A 25750-nucleotide genomic window follows, 5' to 3' on the forward strand; every position below is an offset into this window, starting at 1 on the left:
TTTCGGGGAAAGAGGGTATATATATACACACACACACACACACACACACACACACACACACGCATAAACATTAAGTACAAGCAAACAGATCACAGGTGAGGATAGTTACCTTTAACCGGTTCCCGACCGGCGCACGACGATGTACGTCGGCAGAATGGCACGGCTGGGCAAATGGGCGTACCTGTACGTCCATTTGAATTCCCCGCCATGCCATTGCATGCGTGCGCCGGCCGGGAGCTCTGAGTCGGGTCGCGGGTCCTGCGGACTCGATCGCCGCGGGATACCCGCGATCGCCTCACGGAGAGGACGAACAGGGAGCTGCTGATGTAAACAGAATCTCCCCGTTCTGCCTAGTGACAAGTGTCACTGATCTCTGCTCCCTGTCATCGGGAGCAGTGATCAGTCTAGTGCCACACACAGCCCAACCCCCCCTAGTACTGATTAACCCCTTCACTGCCATTTACACAGTAATCAGTGCATTTTTAATCGCACTGATCGCTGTATAAATGACAATGGTCTCAAAAATGTCCGACATGTCTGCCATAACGTCACAGTCACAATTAAAAAAAAAAAAAAAAAAAAAAAAAAAAAAATCGCTGATCGCCGCCATTACTAGTAAAAAAAAAAAAATTTATTAATAAAAATACCATAAAACTATCACCTATTTAGTAAACGCTATAACTTTTGCACAAACCAATCAATAAACACTTATTGTGATTTTTTTTTTTTACCAAAAATATGTAGAAGAATACGTATCGGCCTAAACTGAGGCAAAAAAATTTTTTTTTATATAGTTTTGGGGGATATTTATTATAGCAAAATGTAAAAAATAATGCGTTTTTTTCAAAATTGTCGCTCTTATTTTGTTTATAGCGCAAAAGATAAAAATCGCAGAGGTGATTAAATACCACCAAAAGAAAGCTCTATTTGTGGGAAAAAAAAAAAAAAAAAAAGGACGTCAATTTTGTTTGGGAGCCACGTCGCACGACCGCGCAATTGTCAGTTAAAGCGACACAGTACCGAATCGCAAAAAGTGGTCTGGTCAGGTAGGGGGTAAATTCTTCCGGGGCTGAAGCGGTTAATAGCCAAAATGACCAGGCTATCTGTTGTGATTACGATTTAAAAAAGGAGTAAACAGTTGATTGATAATAAATGGCTTCAGCCAAACACTAACCATGAGTGAAAGAAATGTTTTTGTGTTATCATTAATATGCTCTGAAAAATGGCCAAGAAATCATAAATCCTGCCAGGGTATGTAAACTTATGAACACAACTGTATCTTGTAGAACTCATAATGCATGCCACCATCTCATCTCTGTTCTCCCCTCTGCTGCACCTACATACAGTATAATGGACAGCCTTCACATTGCCACATTGGATGGCCATTATACGCTCTATGGAGGTGCAGGATGCATACACATCTTTTAAATTCATATCTATCCTTTAACACTAAAGAGTCGGTTTCTTAAAAAAAAAAAAAAAAATTGCAGTGGAAAGAAAGATGTTTATTTCCTAAGTTTGCAAGCTCCATATAGTGGCCATAATGCTGCATTTTCCTGCTTGAGGTATTTCAGAAAAGTATGTCATTCTGGCCACTAGGTGGAGCTGACAATCATAAGAATAAAGGCTGCACTAGACCTATTTTCCTGCAGTTCAAATGCACCATAATAGGACATACTGCATCCTAAGAAATACAGTGTGATGCAAAGCAGGGTCAATGCAGCCTCTGAAATGCCATGTGTACTGCTCAATAAAAGTTAATATATTTTGCTGCATTTGATGTGTTGTTCCAGACCTATGTCAAATGCAGGAAAACAATGCCAATTAACATAGGCTCTAATACCCCGTACACACGATCGGACATTCCGACAACAAAATCCATGGATTTTTTACAACGGATGTTGGCTCAAACTGGTCTTGCATACACACGGTCACACAAATCTTGTCAGAAATTCCAAACGTCAACAACGTGGTGACGTACAACACGTACGACGAGCCGAGAAAAAGGAAGTTCAATAGCCAGTGCGGCCCTTCTGCTTAAATCCGGGCATGCGTGGAACTTTGTGCGTCGGAATTTACGGCAACAGATTTTGTTGTCGGAAAATTTGAGATCCAGATCTCAAATTTTGTGTGTCAGAAATTCCGATGGAAAATGTCTGATGGAGCCTACACATGGTCGGAATTTCCAACAACAAGCTCCCATCGAACATTTTCCATCGGAAAATCCGACCGTGTGTAGGGGGCATAAGTCATTCTGCTAACAATCCTTGTTGAGGCTGCTAATTGAAGAAGTGGCAGTCATCTGTGGAAACACTTTGGGCCAGATTGGCATACTTTGCTATTGACACCTTAGGCCATCACTGTGGCATTAGCAAGGGCTCTTTTTCTCAGAGAATAGGTGCAGGAACTCCCCCTTGCCAAGTCACCCCTTTTCTCCACCCCTAACCACCTCCGAGCACCATTCCTTGGTTCCACCCCCTACCCACCTTCTAGTGCTGCCCTTTTAGACAATGCAAAACCAAAGTATTATTTTGCGGTGCTAAGTAATTTGTAAGGAATTTCGTAATTATAACAAAAAAAGCAGTAAAATAGATCCCCTGCATACAGTAACAATAGAGCCCCAGCCAGCAACAATAGATCCCCCTAACAATGGACCACCCGCCTCAAAATCCCCCCCCCCAGCAACAACGGATTTCCCCACAGCCAGCATCAATAGACTCTCCACCAGCCAGCCAATAGACCTCTCCATCAACAGTAGGTCCCTCCTAGCAACAACAAGACCCACCCCCACCAACAATAGGTCCCCCACCAGCAACAATAGACCCCCATGCAAAAATAGATTCCCTCCAGCTAGAATAGATCCCCCAGCAGTGAGCATCAATGGACCCTGCAGCACACCCCAGCACCCCTTGCCATTAAATAGTCAGTGGTGGAGGTGCTGGAACTGCGTTCACACTGGAAAAAAAAAGCCCTTGTGTTAGTTATGACGTGGGAAGAAAAGGTTCACACAAGAGGGGATCCTGTTTCAAGGATCACTTGGTATGATTGGCCATTTCTCTAGGAGTGATAAAAGTCACAGGAGTGGGTCAACACACTGGGAGATTTTCCATTCCATTTTCAAGATCCCCTTGATCTATATAGAGCCATCAAGCATTCCAAGAAGCACACGTATAATTTAAGAATGCAAACACTTATGCCGTGTACACACGACTGGACTTTGTCGGACTGAACTCCAAAGGACTTTAACGGATTTCCGACAGAGTTCCAACGAAACGGACTCGCCTACACACGATCACACCAAAGTCCGATCGTTTCGAACGTGATGACGTACGACCAGACTAGAATAAGGAAGTTCATAGCCAGTAGCCAATAGCTGCCCTTGGGTCCTTTTTTTGTCCATCGGACTAGCATACAGACAAACTGATTTTTTGATCAGACTCGAGTCCGTCAGAAAGATTTGAAACATGTTCTATTTCTAAAGTCGACAGATTTTGACAGCAAAGGTCCGATGAAGCCCACACACGATCGAATTGTCCGACGGATTCATTCCATCGGACCAGTTCGGTCGAAAAGTCGGGTCGTGTGTACACGGCATTAGAGGTCTTGTGCAAGGAAAAGCAGAAGTCACCCCACCCACCAATCTCCGTGACATATCGAGCCATATGACTAGAAATAAGCTGCCGGACATTGGTCTGAACTGCGTCAGTGACCAAGATTTCCTGCATGTATGGCAGCTCTCTTCATCCATGTCAAAGCTCCAAACGGGCTGTGTCTGCTAAACTCTGATGATCATTTCCCATAAACTAAGCCACTCAGGTTCAGTCTAATCTTCAAATGTTAACGCTATAAGTAAGAACTTTAACCCTTTCATGACTAAGCCTATTTTTGAAATTTGGTGTTTACAAGTTAAAATCCGTATTTTTTGCTAGAAAATTACTTAGAACCCCCAAACATTATATATATTTTTTTAGCAGAGAATCTAGAGCAGTGTTTCTCAACTCCAGTCCTCAAGGCGCCCCAACAGGTCATGTTTTCAGGATTTCCCTCAGATGAAACAGGTGTGGTAATACTAAGGCAGTGAAACTGATAGAATCACCTGTGCAAAATAATGGTAAGCCTGAAAACGTTACCTGTTGGGGCGCCTTGAGGACTGGAGTTGAGAAACACTGATCTAGAGAATAAAATGACGATTGTTGCAATATTTTTTATCACACGGTATTTGTGCAGCAGTATTTTAAACGCAAATTTTTGGAAAAGTGACACTTTCATGAATTTTAAAAAATCCAAACAGTAAAGTTACCCCAATTTTTTTGTATAATGTGAAAGATGATGTTACGCCGAGTAAATAGATACCAAACATGTCACCCTTTATAATTGCACGCACTCGTGGAATGGTGACGAACTACGGTACCTTTGAATTTCCATAGGCGACGCTTTAAAAAATTTTTACGGTTACCAGGTTTGAGCTACAGAGGAGGTCTAGGGCTAGAATTATTGCTCTCGCTCTGACGATCGCGGCGATACCTCACATGTGTGGTTTGAACACCGTTTACATATGCGGGCGCGACTTCCGTATGCGTTTTCTTCGCTGCGCGAGCTCGCGGGGTCAGGGGCACTTTAAAAAATTTTTTTTTTTTTTTTTATTTATTTTTGTACTTTATAAATTGTGTTTAAATTTTTTTTTTTTTTTTTTTTTTTTTTTTACTTTTATTGCTGTCACAAGCAATGTAAACATCCCTTGTGACAGTAATATGTGGTGACAGGTACTCTTTATGGAGGGATGGGGGGTCTAAAAGACCCCCCATCCCTCCTTTACACTTCAAAGTATTCAGATCGCCGAAAACGGCGATTCTGAATACTGTGTACTTTTTTAAATTCGGCGCCATTGGCAGCCGAGTAAACGGGAAGTGACGTCATGACGTCGCTTCCGCATTTACAAGAAGAAGGCTGGAACGAAGCCGCTCGCAGCTTCGTTCCAGTCCGCCCCCAGCCGCCGAAGGCAGCGGAACGGACACCGGGCCTCCCGATCGCACGGGAGGCCCGGTAACAGCGGCGGGAGTGGGGGGTTGTCCCCTCCCGCTCCTCCGGTATAACAACCGAGCGGCTTTTAGCCGCATCGGTTGTTATACTCGGGTAGCCGATGGCCCGCTGAAAACAACGGTACCGGAATGATGCCTGCAGCTGCGGGCATCATCCCGGTATAACCCCGGAAAGCCGAGTACGCATATATGCGTTCGGTCGGCGGGAAGGGGTTTTAACATACAGGGCTAAAGGCTTTGCAACCAAGCACATTCCATATTACCATATTTCTGACTCCCGAATAAGGTTTCTAGATTAGGTACTATGCAAGTTGTGGACAGGTGGAGGTTGTACACCATATACCTCACTGTATGAAGACAGAATTGTAAAGTATTGACACAGCTTTCATTTAAAGTGATTGTAAAGGCTTGTTTTTTATTTATTTTTTTGTTTTTGTTATTTAAAAAAACAAAAAACAAAAACCATGTTATACTTACCTCCTCTGTGCAGTTGGTTTTGCACAAAGCAGCCTAGATCCTCCTCTTCTCAGGTCCCTCTTTGCTGCTCTTGGCCCTCCCTCCCTTGAGTACCCCCTCAGCAGCTTACTACAGGTTGTCACCCATGCCGAGTCAGAGTTCCGTGTATCCATTCAGACACGGAGCCCCGACCTGGCCCCCTCTCTCCACCGATTGGCTGACTGACTTTGATTGACAGCCACAGGAGCCAATAGCGCCGCTGCTCTGTCTCAGCCAATCAGGAGGAGTGTACTGGATGGCTGAGGGGGATCGTGGACATTGCTGGAGAGAGAAGAAGCTCAGGCAGGTAATTGGGGGGTGCTGGGGAGGCTGCTACACACAAATGCCTTCTGCATTTACAACTTCTTTAATGTACCCTATATTCTATAGGTGGTCTGTAAAATGCCCTGTCTATAGATATAGAAGCCGTATATCTGCACCTAGCAGGAATACAGACTGGGAAAAATAAAATCCGAACACAATGTTAGAAAAAAAAAAGTATTTAATTTTTATTTTACCTTCTACAATATATACAGAACAAAACCAAAACTCGACTGGTGAGCAGCAATGTTACTTGTCTACATGGTAACCAAATATATAAAAAAAAAAAAAAAAAAACACTTCGTGCACTGCACTTTACCTGACACTCTGGAAATAAAGGGTTTAAAATGTTCACACTTGGCAGTTAACCCTTCTCTTCCCAGAGCACACAGCTCAGTGAAGCACTGATCACAGACACAATCAAAAAAAAAAAAAAAAAAAAAAAAAATGGGAGTATCTGCAGCGTTGAGTCTGTACAGCCAGACAGGTAAGCTGTGAAAAGGTATCCTACTGGTTGTTCCCTGAAAGTTACAAAAATACTGATCTATTTCCAATTCCCCATGCGGATACATTTACTACTAACACCATATGTGCTGCCCAGTGCCTGAACTGCAAATCCCAGCATTCTAGGAGGTTGAAGCAAGGGGTCTCACCCAGCGGTCCCTGGGCAGGAGTGAATAAAGCCTGTGTACCACACATCACAGGGGAGTTTAACAAATGGCAGCTTCATCAGATTTATCAAATGTAACATTTAGGCTACTTTCGCATGGGTGGTCAGAGGGCAGTAAAAACCAGATGATTAAACCGCATTTTAACCACCCAACCTACAAGCGGACATAGTGCCGCTCGGAGCAACACATATTGTTGTGACTGAGGATTTGCATCATGTTGCCGCAATTTTAATGCTACATGCACAGTTTGACAGCCAGTTCTGTATGTTAAACTCTCCCATGTAAGTGAATGGGGTTACACTGCAACCACAAGCCAAACAACTGGCTCACAGTTGTTGTGCAGTCCCACAATGTAAAAAGTTGCCGTTGAGCAAAAAAACAGAACAAAAAAAAAAAAAAAAGCAACAGATATCAGTATTGCCCACTGAACACTAGGCTAAACGCCTTTCACCGCCCTCTGTTTAAAAGGAGCCCAAGTCCTTGTACACAACGGCTTCAGTATGTGAAAAAGCAATGTGTTCAACAAGCTTTTAGCAACATTCAAGCTAGCTTTGTTTTAGCCTTTAAAAGAGATGTATGGGTTTGTTTAAGAATCATACTTACCTAGGTGGATGCAGCATCGGTCAGATCTCTCCCCTGGCACCTCTACACTGAGAATCAAAGTATCGAACACCGCTAATCGCTCTGTTCTCACAGCTTCGTGAGCAGAGAGCTGCTGTCAGTCAGCAGCTCTCTACTTTGCCCCCCCCCCCGCACTCACTGGTGCGCTGAGCTGTGGAGGGGGCGAGAGCGGTTGGCTTAGCCTCTCAGCGGCCCGCTGAGAGGCTGAGTCGGGTGCTGGTCCAGGAAAGTGGGCGGATCCCAACGTCATTCTCGCGATCTTGCCCGAGCCTGGACCGGCTCGGAGAAGTCAGCCGACAGTGGGCTTCGACCCACTGTCTGATGAAAAACGGGTCACAGGAGTGCAGAACGAACTGCACTCCTGCGATCCACAGAAGTACAGCCAAACATGCTTTGGCTGTACTTCTCCTTTAAAGTAAATTAGTTCTCAATTGCAATACGGTGACACTTAAATCTTAGTGGGAGTGCAGACTGTCACCTTAAACAGGCTGCTATCAAGCTTCAGTGGGCTCTCAAGATTCAAGTAGTGTTGAAGATTATGGAAGACAGCTAGCAGCTTGTTTAAAAAGGGACAGCACTCGTTTTAGCCTCTCCAAACTGGAGCCAAATGGCTTAAAGACCCATGGCATCAATTGGAAATGCTTTGTAAAATATTGCTGCACACTCTGTTCTCATACAAGCTAAATGTAGGCCAAAGATAAAGCAGGGGTGAGCGATATCTTCTTACACTTCAAATCCTTTATCAAGGGTAGAAGGATTATCCAGCCCAACATCATCCAAATGTAACATTTCTAATGACAGTCTATAGTGAAGCTGGGTTTCTGCACAGAGAAGTTGCTGTCTGTATTGAACGTGGACATATAGCACTGCCTCACTCTGGAAAATGTCCACCTTTATAGAGTCGGCACTACCACAAAGTTCGATTTGAAGTGATTGTGCCAGATTTGCCTCTATGAATTCCAAGGTCTAGATTCAAAATACACATGGCCGGTATAGCTTGAAGCCTGACAAAAACATCAGCAGACTTACCAACTGTTGTTGCTGGTTTTAGCAGCTAGACAAGATACTCCACTACCAGTTGGGGAGACAGGTGGTCAACAATATGGAGTGTGGGTGATCCTTCCACTTTGTATGACCAAATACAATGAAGTGGGAGACATGAGAGCTTCTCTCAGGAGAAATGTTGGAGATGGAAGGTCTAATAACATGGCTGCCCCCACCCTCCAAAGCCTGCTCAATCTGCAGATATTGCACCTGAGTACAAGTGATTATAGAACATTACCTATGTGTGATTGTGGAATGGAAAGCTGTGAGACTTTAGTGACTATGTACATGCTGATGATGGACCTGGATGTGGAAGTGGACAAAACTCAGCTGTGTTCCACCATGCCTCCGCCATTTAGGTGAGGAGATGCATGAATTTGGTTATTGCTGGAAGCAGTCTCCGCTGATACCAATGGTGAAGAGAAATCCGGAGGCGAGGAGTCCAGGCTGTCGCAGTTCCAGTATGCTTCACACAGCGGGAGATCACTTGGCTCACACACACTGTAGCTTACAACACAAAGGCCAACAGGTAAAGCAGAGAGCGTCCGGGAAGCGAAAGGAAAGTGGAGAGAAAAGTAAGACAGAAGTAAAGGGTTAAGAAAACAGCAGCAAGAAATCATTTCATTAAGGACTGAGATAACGATCCTCATATATGCCATAACTACATGGAGCAGCAGCTGGCCATATGGGAGTGCTGTCACATATATATCACCAGTTTACATCCTGTGCTGGGAGAAGATGCCAATAGTCACTATAAAAAGGTTGAGTACACATATGTGGCCTATCTTCATTATATTATAAGCACAAGATATGTACTTCCTGTTAGGTTAATCAAACTTGTGAGAGAATTTATATTCTGCATATAAAACTTAATTTTTGCTAGAATACAAGATAAAAACAACACAACCATATGCTGTATGTAGAAATACCATTTCCAATGCACACTATGGAAGTTGGATCATCTATGAGCATGCCATACATCACATGGGTTCAAGGCAAAGGCTGCACTCTGCCAAAAGGGACGCTCTCATCTCCCAGCATCAGCTGCCTATGGTGATACACAGTACTTACACGCTATAAAATTACTAACTGGTCATGAAACAAAACCTTATTTTCTATAGTGCCATGTCAAATTTGTGTGTACCTAGATAACAGAACCTAGTTTTCAGCTTCTGACATTCCCTGTGTGCTGTGCTCTACTAACAGGCAATGCCACTTATTACATGTTCTGTCATCCAGGGTCTTGAGACTGGCAGTAAAGAGAAGTTGTGAAGCTGCGGTCTTTATCGCCGGACACCTGAACACACCAAGGTTGTGATTTAAGAATCAAACTGACCCAGATAATATAGTAAGAAACAGTTGGTGAGGAGAAGTGCAACTTTAAAATGAGATACAACATTAAATGTTCTATTGCTCCCAGTCTGTTGGCCCGCCCAGCTATAACATATTTAACTCTTCTGGGAAGGCTTTCCACAAGGTTTAGAAGTGTGTCGATGGGAATGTTTGACCATTCTTCCAGAAGCGCATTTGTGAGGTCAGGCACTGATGTGGACGAGAAGGCCATGCTCGCAGTCTCCGCTCTAATTCATCACAAAGGTGTTCTATGGGGTTGAGGTCAGGACTCAGTCAAGTTCCTCCACCCAAAACTCGCTCTTCCATGTCTTTATGGGCTTTGCTTTGTGCACTGATGTTGGAATAGGAAGGGCCATCCTCAAACCGTTCCCACAAAGGTCGGAGGATGAAATTGTCTTGGTATGCTGACGCCTTAAGAGTTCCCTTCACTGGAACTAAGGGGCTAAGCCCAACCCCTGAAAATAACCCCACACCATAATCCCCCCTCCACCAAATGATTTGGACCAGTGCACAAAGCAAGGTCTAGAAAGACATGGATGAGCGAGTATGGGGTGGAGGAACTTGACTGGCCTGCACAGAGACTTGACCTCAACTCAACAGAACACCTTTGGGATGAATTAGAGTGGAGACTGCAAGCCAGCCCTTCTCATCCACATCAGTGCCTGACCTCACAAATGTGCTTCTGGAAAAATGGTCAAACATTCCCATAGACACACTCCTAAACCTTGTGGACAGCCTTCCCAGAAGAGTTGAAGTTGTTAAAGCCGCAAAGTGTGCCAACTCAATATTGAACCCTACAGACTAAGACTGGTATGCCATTAAAGTTCGTGTGTGTAAAGGCAGGTGTCCCAATACTTTTAGTAATATAGTGTATGAAGGGATTCTGAGGTGGTTTATCTTATGCAACTTCTCACACATAAAGCCTACTGAGAAGAGTCTTCTTAGAAGATGGCTTAGAGTGGAACCCCGGGCACAGAGATTTTTGTAAATTCTGCTATGTAAAGAAATCTTATCACTCCTGTCGAATTTCAACAGTTGTTACAATTGTAATTGATAAATAAGAGCCGCATCTACTTCATGTTCAAAATTTAGAAGAGTTGTGCAAGACTGCGTTTGTGTTCTTTGCCAATTCCCTCCAATGTTTTCCTTACACAGTCCCTACTTAAAGCCAACCCCAGGACAACTTTTCTCCTGACATTCCTCAAAACTTGTATTATACACTCTAATCACCATGCAGATATTGGCAATACTATGAAAGAGAAGAATGGTTGTGTGTGCCCACCTTAGGACAAGTTAGGCAAAATGGAAACACTTAAGGAGGTCAACGCAGCTTTATTCTTCATATATTACTATCATAATATAAACCAATTATATATTCATTAGAAGCCACAGGCAAAATTTGACTGAAGTATACACAAAAACCCCCCACCATACTCTGGGCCTATTTATAAAGATCAAAGAAAAGAAAAAAAACACCATTGCACCACCTGAGAAAAGGTCCTCTTTTCTTTACACTAAATCGAAATTGATGGATCATGGTGCTGATAAAGTTTTTGTAAATTTATGATGTCTAAAGGGATTTATGATGTTTATAGGGATTATTACATTCCTGGGGGGGGATAATCCTGGGGCAGCAAAAAATAGTTCTTGCGGGAAAACAGTGCAAAATTAGGATTTTTGGTTTACCTGTAAAATACTTTCCTTTGACTACATCACAGGATACAGAGGAGTATAATAGTCATTAATACATGGGTTATGTTGCCACTTTCAGGTGAATGGACAGCGGCCAGAAAAAAAAGGCAGGTGTTCCCACCCAGGCATAACCCTTCCCAGCCCAGCCCAAGTTTTGTAGTAAGCAATGAGGAAACACAAGCCAGAAGTGAGAGATCTACAGTATATGTCCTGTGATATCCTCCAGGAAAAAGGATTTTACAGGTAAACCAAAAATCCTAAGTTTCTTAATCGTACATCACAGGACACAGAAGAGTTAATAGTCAGGGATGTCCCTAACCTGAGGGGAGAGCAACACAGCAACAAGGCCAATCTCAAAACAGAAAAAGGGGAACCCCCTTCCAAAGCTGCCTGCAAGACCTATTTGAAATTGGCATCAGTTGAGGGAAAAACCATTAACCTGGTAGAATGTGTGAAAAAAATACCAGGAAGCAGCCTTAAAAAAAACTTGTACAAGAGAAGCTTGATGCCGAGTAGCCCAGGAAGAGCATACATTCCTAGTGAAATGGGCCTCAACTGGGAAAGAAGAGCTCTGATCCCATAGGCCTGAGAAATGAGTTGACACATCCACCTAGAAGTGGATTTAGAAGCAGCCTGACCCTTACAAGGTCCTTCAAGCAGACCAAACAGGAAATCAGACTGTCAAAAATGAAGTCACAGATAAATTTGAACAGCATCCAAAGTACCCCCTCTTTTGGATGCTTAGCAGTAGGCCAAAAGGATGGGAACAAATTAAACCACCTTAGACAGGAAAGAGGATGGAGGCATCAACACCACCTTATTCTGTGTAGAAAGTGATAAGGGAAATGTCTCAGCCAGATTTAAAGAGAAGGCTTTGACCAAAGAACAAGGCCCAATTAGTATTTTAAAAAGCATAGTCAAACCGGAGTTTTGTCCTTTGATGGTAATTAAAGCCAAGGACATCTTCAGACCAGGCTAGAGAATAGCTAAAATATACCCTATGACATACTGTCGATGATGGACCATACAAATTTCACGCCAAGTAAAATAATGCCTTTCATGTACAATGTTACACTTTTCTAGACATCAACTTTTTAGAGTCAGAAACGTCCCTGTCTCTCAAGACCTGGGTTTCAAAAGCCATGCTGTAAAACAAGAGACGGAGAATCAGATCCTGAGACATCACTCTCATGTTGTCAGGATCAATGGATCTTCCAATGTCCTTAGATTCCCACCTGGGCTCAAAGAACAAGCACTTTTTCTACGTAAGCCTGAGCCATATCCAGAACTAAACCCAAATGCTTACGTCATTGGGTTGTAACAAGGCTGACTTCTGAAAGTTAGGCACCCAGCCGAACTTCTCCAGGACTTGTAGCATGTCAGCCTTCAATGCAACTGCTGAGTAAGTCATCCATGTATCCCAAACCAAACCAGAAACGATAAACACCCTGGGTGCCGTGGACAGCCTGAAGGGTAGCGCCACAAACTGGATCTTCCACCATAAACTGAAGAAATTGTTGGTAAAGCTGGAAAACTGGGACATGTAGGTAGGCCTCCTTGCTGACTGACACCAGAGAGTCCCTTGATGAAGTAAAGCAATCAGTGAGTGGGAGGACTCCATCCTGAATTTTTGTATTTTCAGGATCTTGAGATCCTTGAAATTGAAAATAGAGGTTTCTGTTTGGCTTGGGAATTGTGAACATGTTGAGTACAAACCTTGAGACCTTCCCTCTACCAGCAAAAGTGCAATGAACCCTTGGGACAGTAGTCTTTCCAGGGCTACAAGGAACATGCTTTTTTTGTGGATCAGAAAGCACATAAAGCATGAAGGAAAGCAATGAAATTCTAGCTTGTATTCCTCTAGATACCATGCTGCAGACCCAGTCATTTGTGATCTCACATCTATGTGGCTGCAAAGGCTCTTAGACATACCACCACCTGAGCAAGTAGGGGCACCCCTTCATCTAGAGCAGGATTTGCCTCCACAATTGGAAGTGCTTGGGGTTCCAATTCTTCTCACGAAACTGGGATGCGGACTTCTGTTTTGAGCCTAACACTGGTTTCTTACAAAATAACTTTTCTTGGACTCTCAAGACATTTTTGGCTTCTGACCAGTAATTTTAGCCTTCTTAAGAGGTGATAGAGTACTCTTCCCTACAGTTATCGTCTAGATATTGACCTCCAAAGGACAGTCCTAATAAACATTCGCTCTCAAAAAGGGCAGCCTCTAAGGTTGCTTCTTGGATAGAAGTTCTGCCAACCAACACTTAAAAAGAGTAACACTTTTGTTGAGAAAAAACAAACCACTCTGGGTGATCAATGAACATTGCAGGAATTTTATCTTAGTGTTGACTTCAGGGAAAAAAAAAAAAATCAGCGAGTCAATCCCACAAGCAGGAGATAACCTTCTAAGGCATTCCTTACACCAAATGTGTACATAACGCCTCCAAATTGCCATATTGCATTGAATTTTATAGAAAATGGCAGCACTACAGATTGAAAAGGAAAACTAATTTTAATAACAATTACAACGTGGCTTGTGTAACAACTGTATGCGCTATATTATTTTTTATTTGCTTTATTTTTTTTCTCATGAAAGTGGCATTACCCTTTAAACCATGGACTCATGTGGACAGACAGACAGTGTCAACTTCTAAAAGCTGACTTTTGGAGTCCTCTGAGGCATGCACTAAGAAGGATGGGCTTGGGCATGTTTGCACACTCCACGTGCAGAGCCCGCCAGGAAGTCGGCACGGCGCTGCGCTAATCACAGGCAGTGAGACATTTTCCTGATGTGCGGCTGCAGAGATTGGGAAAGGTCTCACTGCCTGTGATTAGCACAGCGCCATGCAGACTTCCTGGCAGGCTCTGCACGTGGAGTGTGCGAACACGCCCGAGCCCATCCTTACTAAGAAGGTCAGGGCTCTCAGAAAGTCTTCCAGGAGCTGCCAAATGGCAGGATCATCGGGATCAGATTCCCTGGAGTGAAGCATCTGTTTTTCCCAGACCTTAAAGTGGTTGTAAACTCCTATTAATTAACTGTACCCATGGGTAAGCCTATAAGAAGGCTCACCCATGGGTACTGCAACTATCTCTTAAATGTGCCCCATTTAGGAGATACTTACTATAAATGCAGCCGATGATGTCATCGGTGCATGCGTTCTGAAGGAACAGCCACCCGTGCCATTCCTTCAGAGCCTTGTGCCATGACCGGTGGTGCTTGCGCAGGAGTGATGTCACACGGCTCCAGCCAGCCAGTCACACAGCCGGAGTCCGTGCTCCCTGAAGGAGGACAGGTGAAAATGGATGCGGCCTCCAGGGGTGACAACAAAGGCTTCTTTTGCAGGCAAGTTTCACATAATGTGCTGGAATGCGGTGCATACTAGCACATTATGCCTTTACTTTGCAGGTCAGAAAATTAAAAAAAAAAAAACAAAAAAAAAAACACAAGCGGTTTACTTCCTCTTTCTTATAGTATTCCCTTTTCTTTTTCTATGGGGCTCTGGTGAGCAAACTCTTTCAGTGGCGAAAACACCTTCTGTGGGTGAACCCAATCAGCATACATCCCTTCCTGCAAATCAGGGGTACACTGGAAAGCATTTGAGAATTTTTTTATTGAGTCAGGCCCCAAAACCAGTTGACCTTAAGGGAAGAGTATTCTGGCAGCAGGAAACTTAAGGTTAGTGTGAACCGCAACTGCCAGGAAGCCAATCTATACAGTGCTCCTGATCCTCCACAGCTTCCACTCCTTCCAAGTCCAGAGGAATTTCCTCAGACGCTTCGTACTCCAGCAAAAAGGGGAAGGGTAGGAGAACACTCATGTTTGTGTCCCAGGCATTCCTGGCAGGTGAGCACCACTGAGAGCTAATCTCGCAGTCCCGATATGACTGCAGAGAATTCCTCGCTTTACACAAAGGAAGTAGAGGATTGTGCCCCTGAAACAGCCGAGGTACCAGATAAGGGCAGGGTATCAGAGCTAATCTGACTCATGGGGGAGCCATTGCAGGGCAAACTTTGCAAGGGGACCTCCCTACCTGATAGAGGAATCTGGGCGTCCCATTGTCCTTCTTCCAACTCCTCTGTCTGTGTGAAGCCATGGCTTGCTGAGGCATGAAAGGCCTGTAACCCAGCAAGAAGCAGTGTTGGCCTATGCCAGAACACCAAGTTGGCACCACTTACAGGAGCCCCTATACTTGCTGTGGTCTGCTGTTAAGAAGTCACTCACCAGATCACGTTGCAGGTCCTTAACAGGCCCAAACGCCATCCATTAGGCAGGCAAGCCCTGCAGGGCCTTCAGCGACTCAGCTCCCCTCCAAAAAAATCCTTGCCCAGGACCAGTAAAGCACTGTGCCAGCGAGATCACCTGGTACACCAAGTGTATGCTGTTGTGTCATTGCCCGCAGGATCCAGTGCCAAACTCAGACATTACTGACTACCCCCACTCTTGTATGTGGGGTCCTTGTACATTCACTCTTGGCCTGCTGGCTATAGTAACCAATCCAGATAGAGCCCAGGGAAATAGGAAGGAAGTCCCCCCCAAAAAAAAAAAAAAAACCCATCTTCGGAGAGACTCACGGAAGCACGCATCACCTTCAGACGCTGGCAGCATAACCCATGAAGTAATGACTGTTTCCCGTGATGTAAAATTAGGAAATTCAAACTTTAGAAAACAAGCCCCAGGTGTATCATAAGGTCATGGAGGAATATCAGTCTGATTGATCATTACACAATCTCTGAATACATTAAAAAATGACAAATCACCATGAATAGCAAGCAGAATATCACAGAGATGGAATAAAATGTCTTGGGCCCCAATCTGCAAATGTATGCAGAACAGAACAAACAAGTCTCAAATCCAGTTACTATGAGGTGCACAAAGTAAAAGGCTTCACCTTCCCTGCTGAGCCAAAATCCCCTTTAATGTGTGTCTCACACGCTCCCTCCCTGACACTGCATATCACAGAGGGAGCGTTTCAGTAACAGAGGCAGTGCTGTCAATCCTGAAAGCAGTGGGCAAGACTAGGTGTGGACAGGAGCTGACTGACAAGCTACAGGTTTGTGAATTAGTGCGACAATGCTCATAACCACATCTCTTGCAAAACTTTTCTAACTCACTGTAGTGTAAGGGGACTGTGCAACTCTGCTCTGAATTCAGGAGTAGTGCAGCATCATTGTCTAACCATCACATGAACCTACATTATAGGGACTTCAATAGCAGGATTAACAGCTATTTATGGGACTTTTCAGGGGAACTAAGAAAACTGTAAGTACATGTGCACTGATAATGAAGTGCTGCAGCACATTTTTTTTTTCATATTTTAAATGGGAGACTATAGTCCCATTTTAAAGTGTATTTTTTACTGAGACTGAGGCCTAACTTTTGTAATGCTTGCCATCTAGTATGTATTACAATATGGCACACAACAGTGATTCTACAGGGTCCATAGGCAAATATATAACCCAAAACACTGGCAAAGGCCATCTCTTATTTCATTAAGGCACATATGTCTGCCGTCACTCCAGCCACCAATATAAACTACATAGTCCAAGATGGCTGACAAAGGCACGCTTCCTGCAAGATGCCATTTTCAGTTGGTGCTGCACCCAGGCCAGGCCCCTATTTATACCTGGAGGAGTAATATTCCTCTTCCAGCTCATAAAGATCGATAGCAATCTCGTCCCGTAGAGAAATGAGCTTTTTGTCGCATTCATCCTGGAGTGTTCGCAGTTGTTGGTTCCTCTGATTGATGGCCTCATTCACAGAAGGAAAATCATTCAGAATGAGGTACTGCTTCAAATCGGAGACCAGCCTCATGAGAGATTCACCTGCACGCACCTACAATGCATAAAAACAGTGATTGGTGTATCTACCAACAACACTTTTCAGAATGGTAAACTGGTGATCCCAAATCTGGAGAGTCGCGTTATCTGATTAGGTTTTGTGGTATCTGCACAGGTATGCCAGGACACAACCCACATGTGCAAAGGGGAGGTTACCTGCATAACATGCCCTCCTGTGGTTAAGTTACCCATCCCAACAACCTGAAGAGAAGGATCTGTTTGGTGGCTGCATCAGACATAATTCTTAGTTGGCACGTCAGTAACTGAAAATAGCAAATTATAACTGGAAAATGGTAGTGACTTAACCACTCTGCACCCCTTCAGAAAAAGATGATGTACTCTGTAGTGCAAAAGGTTGTAGGAGGGATGTATTTCATCTTTGCTCAGCTAAGTTTCTCCAGGAAATTATATTCTCTGACACTACATAAAAACAATGGAGAATGACAGCTCAGGAAATCAATGTTCCCAAGAAGATTTAACAGGCTGTGTAAAGGGCGTCTTATGCAAGATCAGTATTGACACAGTGATCCATACAGGGACCTATCTAAAGGAACATTTTACCCCTAACTGCACAAGGAACCTTAGTGTAGAACTAAAGTTTAAACAGGTTATGGTCTCTTCAGGAAGATATAAATTGGAATTGTTTCTTATTTATAAAGCTGATCTGCACAAATCTTTGCTAATATGTAAATTATTACTATTAACCCAAAAAATCTGGATGATCTACTCTATACTGCAAATTATGTAGCCAATTTAAAATGACTCAGGTATTTGCACCAATAACAGATGCCAACCAGACAACTCTCCATAACATACATGATGTATAGGCAATCTCTGCAATAAAAATCTGTGTATAGTATAGGAGGGTAACATGATGCACTTTGAACATAGAATTCTGTTTGGTGTGGAATGCAGGCATTGGCTAGGCAATTATATAGGGTGTTCAATCCTATAACCTTAAGCAGTGGTACATTTCCCATCACCCACTACCACTGCCAGCCATACTTACTATGTTAGCAGCTCTGACGTGCATCTCATAGTTATCCTGCTCTCCTTGAGTGGAGCGCGAGACTTGATGCTCTTCTTCAATCTGTAAAACATATAAATAAATGAAGTTGAATTCTACATTTGTTTCAAAGCTCGACTACAGCGAGGAAAAAAAGTATTTGATCCCTTGCTGATTTTGTACGTTTGCCCACTGACAAAGAAATGATCAGTCTAATTTTAATGCTAGGTTTATTTTAACAGTGAGAGGCAGAACAACTAAAAAAAAAAAAAAAAAAAAAAATCCAGAAAAACACATTTCAAAAAAGTTCTAAATTGATTTGCATTTAGATGAGTGAAATAAGTATTTGATCCCCTATCAACAAGATTTCTGGCTCCCAGGTTTCTTCTATACAGGTAACGAGCTGAGATTATGAGCACGCCCTTAAAGGGAGTGCTCCTAATCTCAGCTTGTCACCTGTACAAAAGACACCTGTCCACAGAAGCAATCAATCAGATTCCAATCTCTCCACCATTGCCAAGACCAAAGAGCTGTCCAAGGATGTCTGGGACAAGATTGTAGACCTACATAAGACTGGAATGGGCTACAAGACCATTGCCAAGCAGCTTGGTGAGAGGGTGACAACAGGTGGTGCGATTATTCGCAAATGGAAGAAACACAAAAAAAAAAAAAACTGTCAATCTCCCTCAGTGTGGGGCTCCATGCAAGATCTCACATCGAAGAGTTTCAATGATAATGAGAACAGTGAGGAATCAGCCCAGAATTACATTGGATAATCTTGTCAATGATCTCAAGGCAGCTGGGACCATAGTCACCAAGAAAACAGTTGGAAACACATTACGCCATTAAGGACTGAAATCCTGCAGCGCGTGCAAGGTCCCCCTGCTCAAGAAAGCACATGTACAGGCCCATCTGAAGTTTGCTAATGAACATCTGAATCATTCAGAGAACTGGGTGAAAGTTTTGTGGTCACATGAGACCAAAATCAAGCTCTTTGGCATCAACTTAACTCATCGTGTTTGGAGGAGGAGGAATGCTGCCTATGACTAGAGGTCGACCGATATGGGTTTTTCTCTGGCCGATGCCAATATTTAGAAATCGCGGTGGCCGATATGTGATGCTGATTTTTTGGACCGATATATTAGGCCGATTTTTTTTTTTTTTTCCCTTCATCTCATAAAATCTAACAGTTAGACCCCTTTCACACTGGGGCGTTTTTCAGGCGCTTTTGGGCTAAAAATAGCGCCTGTAAAGTGCCTGTAAAACAGCTCCCCTGCAGTCTCAGTGTGAAAGCCCGAGTGCTTTCACACTGAGGCGATGCGCTGGCAGGATGTCAAAAAAAAAAAAAAGCCCTGCAAGCAGCATCTTTGGAGCGGTGTATACCGCTCCTCCACCACTCCTGCCCATTGAAATGAATGCGCACCGTTGCCGAAGCGCCTGCAAAACATTTCGGCAGCGGCGCTTCAGGGGCGCATTTAACCCCTTCCTCGGCTGCTAGCTGGGTTATAAGCGCCCTGCTAGCAGCCGAACCGCGCCGCTAAAATGACGGTAAAGCGCCGCTAAAACTAACAGCATTTTACCGTCAACGCATGCCTGCTCCAGTGTGACAGCAACCTTAAATGATACAGAAAATTTTTTACATTTAAACATTTATTAAACAAAACAAACCTCCAATCAGTTCACTTGTATGTATAATTTAGATTAAAAAAAAAACATATCTTAAAATATTGAATACACAAAAACAGGCAATCAAAACTTTTGGATGAAAAAAAAAAAAAAAAGGGCTAACTTTACTGCTTAGTTTTTTTTTGAATTTATTAGTGTATTTTTTCAAAAAATATTGCGTTTGAAAGACCGCTGCGCAAATACCGTGTGACATAAAATATTGCAACAACCACTATTTTATTCCCTAGGGTCTCTGCTTAAAATATATATATATATATATATATATATATATATATATATATATATATATATATATATATATATATATATTTATATTGTTTGGGGGTTCTAAGTGATTTTCTAGCAGAAAATACAGGATTTTTACTTGTAAGCAACAAGTGTCAGAAAAGATTTAGTCTTTTAGCCCGGGTTCACACCACAACGGGCTGCGGATCGCACAGGAGCGCTGTGCGTCCCTGTTCACCGTTTCAGGGACGAATCAGGGCCGATTCTATGCCTGAATTCGGCCCTGAAACGCAGCCAAAGACGCACAGCGTTTTTGTGCAGTGCGCACCGCAGCCGCCCCGGAGATATGTGAACTGGCTCCATAGGGAGCCAGTCACATTCTCCTGCTATGCGAATTAGAGGTGTGGAAACGCACCTCTAATTCGCATAGGTGTGAACCCGGGCTTAATGGTTAAACTGAGAGCTTCTACACACTGAGCTCAGTTCATTCATAAGTGTAAACATTGTATCCTTCAGGTTCTTTTTATCAGATTTGGCAGGCTGCCCAGAGGAGGGGAGAAGTCTCTTCACTGATGTTTTCAGGCAACTTGTATTGACTTCTATTAGGCCCCTTTCACACATGCGGACAGTATGTCCGTATTTCATCCATCCGTTTTCGGATGAAATACGGACATACATGCATCCCTATGGGATAGCGGGTGTCAGCGGATGTACATCCGCTTAAACCCGATGTTGTCCGGCTCCGCTCTCGTCCGATTCTGCGGACAGAAGAAAATCCTATTTTTCTATCCGTCTGCAGAGCGGATCGGATGAACACGGACAGACGGTCCGTGTTCATCCAATCCCCCATAGGGGAGAGCGGAGATCTGACAGGGCGGTCCCTGCACAGTGTGCGGGTCCCGCCCTGTCATCTGCCTGCTCAGCTGGGGAAAACGGAGCGATCCCCGCTGAGCACCGGATAAACACGGGGCGGATCAACACGGATCCGTCCCGTGTGAAAGGGGCCTTACAGAAGTCATTTGCAAGTCCGCTGATATCGGCCTTTTTTATCAGCACAATCGGCCGATGCCGATTAAGTAAAAAACACCAAATATCGGTCGATATATCGGCCGGCCAATATATCGGTCGACCTCTACATATGACCCCCAAGAACACCATCCCCACTGTCAAACATGGAGGTGGAAACATTATGCTTTGGGGGTGTTTTTCTGCTAAAGGGACGGGACAACTTCACCTCATCAAAGGGACGATGGATGGGGCCATGTACCGTCAAATCTTGGGTATGAGTTTTCCAGCACGACAATGACCCAAACCACATGGCCAAGGCAACAAAGGAGTGGCCCAAAAGAAGCACATTAAGGTCCTGTAGTGGCCTAGCCAGTCTCCAGACCTTAATCCCATAGAAAATATGTGGAGAGAGCTGAAGTTTCAAGTTACCAAACATCAGACTCAAAACCCTAATGACTTGGAGAGGATCTGCAAAAAGCCCTCCTGAGATTTGTGCAAACCTGGTGTCCAACTACAAGAAATAGCTGACTTTGTGATTGCCAACAAGAGTTTTGCCACCAAGTACTAAGTCATGTTTTGCAAAGGGGTCAAATACTTATTTCACTTATTAAATGCAAATCAATTTATAACTTTTGTGAAATGTGTTTTTCTGGGGGTTTTTTTGCAGTTATTTTGTCTCTCTCTGTTAATATAAATCTACCATTAAAATTATAGACTGATCATTTGTCAGTGGGCAAACAAAAAATCAACAGGGGATCAAATACTTTTTTCCCTCACTGTATAATAGATAAATGTTTGTAATCGTTTTGGATGAAGTTGGCAGGGAAGAGTTAGCTCGGGTTTTTAGTGCTGCCAGGTTTACATTCACTTTCTGTCTCATTGACTATGGCCTGCGGCACATGAAGTGAGTACTATACCAGTTTGGTAATTATTGATATGCTACTTAACATGCTTGGAGGCGTCACACGCTACAGCTAAGTTTCCATTTAAACATACATGCTTTGGGGCTCAGTGACTATTCGGCATCTGTAGCCATCAGCTCACTTTGTACTGCTGCTGAAGTATTTGTATTTTTTCTCCTCATTGGCTCACTGACTTTGATTGACAGCAACGAGGGCCAATCAGGAGGGAGAGTCCCAGGCAGTCTCTCGTGCAGCATTGCTGGATCGAGATAGAGATCAGGCAAGTATTAGGGGGGCTGCTGCACACAGGTTTTTTTAACCTGATGTATAGAATGCATGAAGATAAAAAAAAAAAAAAAAAAAACTTCTGCCTTTAGAACCACTTTAGGCCAATTATAATATTGGCAAATATTGACTTTCAAATAAAGTTAATTTCTCCCAATCAATTCTTGTGTGTCCCTTACCATGCCACACCAAGTACAAGGTTAAATATGAAATTACAATACAATAAAACATAGAAAATGGTGCCAGGAATTAAAGCGGTCAGTGTCTGAATACATTTTTTCCCAGTCTCCCAAAATTGATCAAACTTCAAGGGGTAGCCTCATGGTTTATAGATCAATATACTGTATATAGAGGTAGTATTTGGTTTATTAATCTTTTCCAAGTGTTGAGGTGAATGGAATCAGTGGATATCTAGTGGAGTACCACTGTTTTCCTGGCATAGAATTAAAGTAATCTTGCGAATGTTTTTTTAAAAGCACCAATTTCAAAATCACCAAAGACACCTTTTTGGGATACAAAGGTTAGGGGCATCAAAGTTATGCAAGGTAAAGGTCGTGTCTTGTGTCCAGAAAGGCCTGACCATTTCACATACCTGTATCATATGCTGCAGATCCCCATCGCGTTTATGACATTTATGTCAGGAGTCTCTTTTTACCAATCTGAAGCATTCAAAAGCCTTTTTTTCAGCCAAGGCACCCTAAAATGATGCACAATCTCGAGGCACCCTATTCTTAAAGTGATACTAAAGTCTTGTTTTTCATTTCATTAAAAATAACAAACATGTTATACTTACCTGCTCTGTGCAGTGGTTTTGCACAGAGCAGCCCCAATCCTTCTCTTCTCGGGTGCCTCGTTGGTGCTTCTGGCCCTTTCCTCCAGTTGAGTGCCCCCACAGCAAGCAGCTTGCTTTGGGGCACCTGAGCTGAGCCGAGCCGCAGCTACCCGTGTCCATTCAAACAGAGCCAAGGGCTCTTCATTGGCTGAATGACTGACTGACAGCAGCAAGAGCCAATGGTGCCACTGTGCTTTCTCAGCCAAAGAGGAGGGGAGTCCCAGACAGCCGAGTCTCTCGTGCAACATCGCTGGATAGAGATGGGCTCAGGTAAGTATGAGGGGGCCTGCTGCATAGAGAAGGTTTTTATCTTAATGCATAGAATGCATTAGGATAAAAAAAAAAAAAAAAAAAAAAAAAAAAACCTTCTTCCTTTACAACCACTTTAAATGTAAGAAACTGAAATAATAGTTGTACATAACACAGCAGCATTCACAAAAGTAGCTTTGCACACCGGTACTGGCTAGTATGCCACAGCATTTCTCTTCTTCAATTTATTTCCCTCACACAGCTAATACAACCCCATTGCTGACAGAGAGGGGCAAACGAAGATGATGTGCAGGCTCTCACTGTTCCAGATCAACAGACAATGTCATTGGTTGCTAGAATGCCAGTGGCTGGCCCGCATAGTGCCCAAGGTTGCCAATGCTGCAAAATAAAAACCCATGGCTTTGCGTCACCAAAAAAGTTAAGCTTGAGCCACCCACTGGCTTATTGAAAATGCTTGGGCGATTTTAGGCATTTAGTAACGGCACTCCTGAAGAACGCAGATAGCACCGCAGATGAAAAAGCTGTAATAGACTATGAAAGTATCTCACTTCAATATGTCCCTAGAAGAAATAACTATAAAGATAGGAGTTAAAAATTCCTGACAACTTTGGTCAGAGATATTAGGAATATCTTTACTCCATTGCTCCTTTATCTTAGTGAGCTTGTATGATCCAGAATTTAAGCTGGTATGGACCATCTGGAGAAATGCACTTTGCACCACGTTACACGCTAAATAAGGGTAAAAAAAATAATGCAAAAGATGAAGGCTCCCATCGGCATGTTAATTGTTAGCACATGAAAACTGCAGCACACCTTGACTTGTTGTCCATTGCTGTGCATATCTATCTGGGACTGAGCTCTGCTGCACTAGACTGCAAGAGGCTGATGTCAAGTCAAATTCAAATACTTGCACTAGTTACTTTCAAAAACACAGCAAACGATTTTGTTATGAAACCCATAGCTAGTGTTATTTCTTATCTGCCTGGAGTTCAGCTTTATCATTATTCATGGTTATAGTTAAACACTCACCCGGGCAGTTTTGATGATCTCAGTGAAATTGTCCATGATGGACTTAATATCATCTTTCAGTCGCTTGTTGTAGGACTGGAGCAAAGTTTCCTTACTTTGAGGTAAAGCCCGCTGCTGAGACATGATGTCACTGGAAGAGCAGAGAAAAGCGTTATGACATCACTGCACATAAACATTCCCCCCCCAACAGCCCCAGATTTCACGGGCCTATCACAGGAGTTGAACAAAAACCTGGGTTCTCATGAACCCATCACCTGGGGGTTCTTGTCCCTGCCAGTTCCAGTCATTATTTGAATTAAAGGGGAGTTCCACCCACTTTTACAACTTGGTCTTAAAGGAAAGACCACCCCTTGTTTTTGGATAACGATTTTTTTTCCCTCTTGCCTACCTTTTTTGAAGTACATAATGTACTTCCGTCCTAGCTTGGCCGCAGCCCACTGCGTCATTTCGTCCTGCCCCCAGCTGCCTTCTGGGACCTGTGTGTCCCAGAAGACGAGGGGGCCATTCAGAAAGCGCTGCGCGACTTGGGCATGAGCAGTAGGAATCCACCTGTTCAGTGCTGTGTACTGCAGTGTATTTTTCCTAACCCCAAGCACCATGGCAAATCTCAACCAGCACTGAGCTACAATTGGTGTGTGCCATGTAGGAGTAGTGGGAGGTAGTGCTATGCACTGTTAAAGCGCATCACGTGGGTTTTCCTTTTTTTATGTAACTTTATTTGAAGTGTCACAAAACGACACCGTTCAACTCATGCCTGCATTATATTAATGCAGCTTACAGCAACACACTGATATTGAGTGCACCTATTAGGTACTCGTTGACACCAGATACAGTCAGGTTAATTTTTAACCACTTGCCAACTGTCCACTGTAATTTTACTGTGGGCGTCAGCATGTGCAGGCACAATAATGTACAAGTACATCATTGTGTCTGCTCCTGTTTGACTCACAGTGGCGGTTATTCCATAAGGGTGCAGCCCCCTCTCTCCAGCCACCCCTCTATCACCAATAGATAGATTCATGCATTGAATGAATCTATGGCCGCCGCTACCACCCCCTATTCAGGTGCCGGAATTATAGCGACAGGTTTTTTTTTTTTTTTTTTTTTTTAAGGCCCCGATAAGAGCCATAGGCTCTAATAGGCATAAAAATAGGTGACCTGAGAGCTCCATGATGGGCGCTCACAGGTCACTCAGCTGTGTTAGAAAAGCAAATGAATATTCGCTTTCCTAACATTAACTGCCTTTCTGCCAATCAGGTGCTCGGATCCATTACACGTCACCTGATTGGCTGAAATAAAAGGCGCTGTGATTGGACGCCTATCAGATGTCCAATCATAGCAGAGGATGGGAGAAAACCTTGAGGAGCTGTCCCACTGCCACCAAGACAGGGTAAGTACAGACGGTGAGTGGGGGGGGGGGGGGGGCACAG

The 25750-nt window shown here is 43.5% G+C and overlaps 1 protein-coding gene across 8 annotated transcripts in view; it reads right to left on the reverse strand.

The window, feature by feature from the left end:
* Positions 1-25750, reverse strand: part of MED22 (mediator complex subunit 22) — a 106700-nt gene that overhangs the window by 15174 nt on the left and 65776 nt on the right. For 2 of the 8 annotated variants that reach the window (XM_073599502.1, XM_073599509.1), the window contains 4 exons: positions 24321-24450; positions 18087-18167; positions 16864-17072; positions 6061-8698 (listed from right to left, as the gene is read on the reverse strand). In XM_073599502.1, coding sequence (XP_073455603.1) covers positions 8518-8698; positions 16864-17072; positions 18087-18167; positions 24321-24443 — 594 coding nt within the window. In that variant the 5' untranslated portion in view covers positions 24444-24450 and the 3' untranslated portion in view covers positions 6061-8517. Of the gene's footprint in view, positions 1-6060; positions 8699-10856; positions 17073-18086; positions 18168-24320; positions 24451-25750 lie in introns of those variants that run through there. The other 6 variants (XM_073599508.1, XM_073599507.1, XM_073599503.1 and 3 more) reach the window with 5 other exon arrangements.

The sequence above is a fragment of the Aquarana catesbeiana genome, linkage group LG09 (assembly GCF_042186555.1).
Source record: "Aquarana catesbeiana isolate 2022-GZ linkage group LG09, ASM4218655v1, whole genome shotgun sequence".
NCBI lineage: Eukaryota > Metazoa > Chordata > Amphibia > Anura > Ranidae > Aquarana > Aquarana catesbeiana.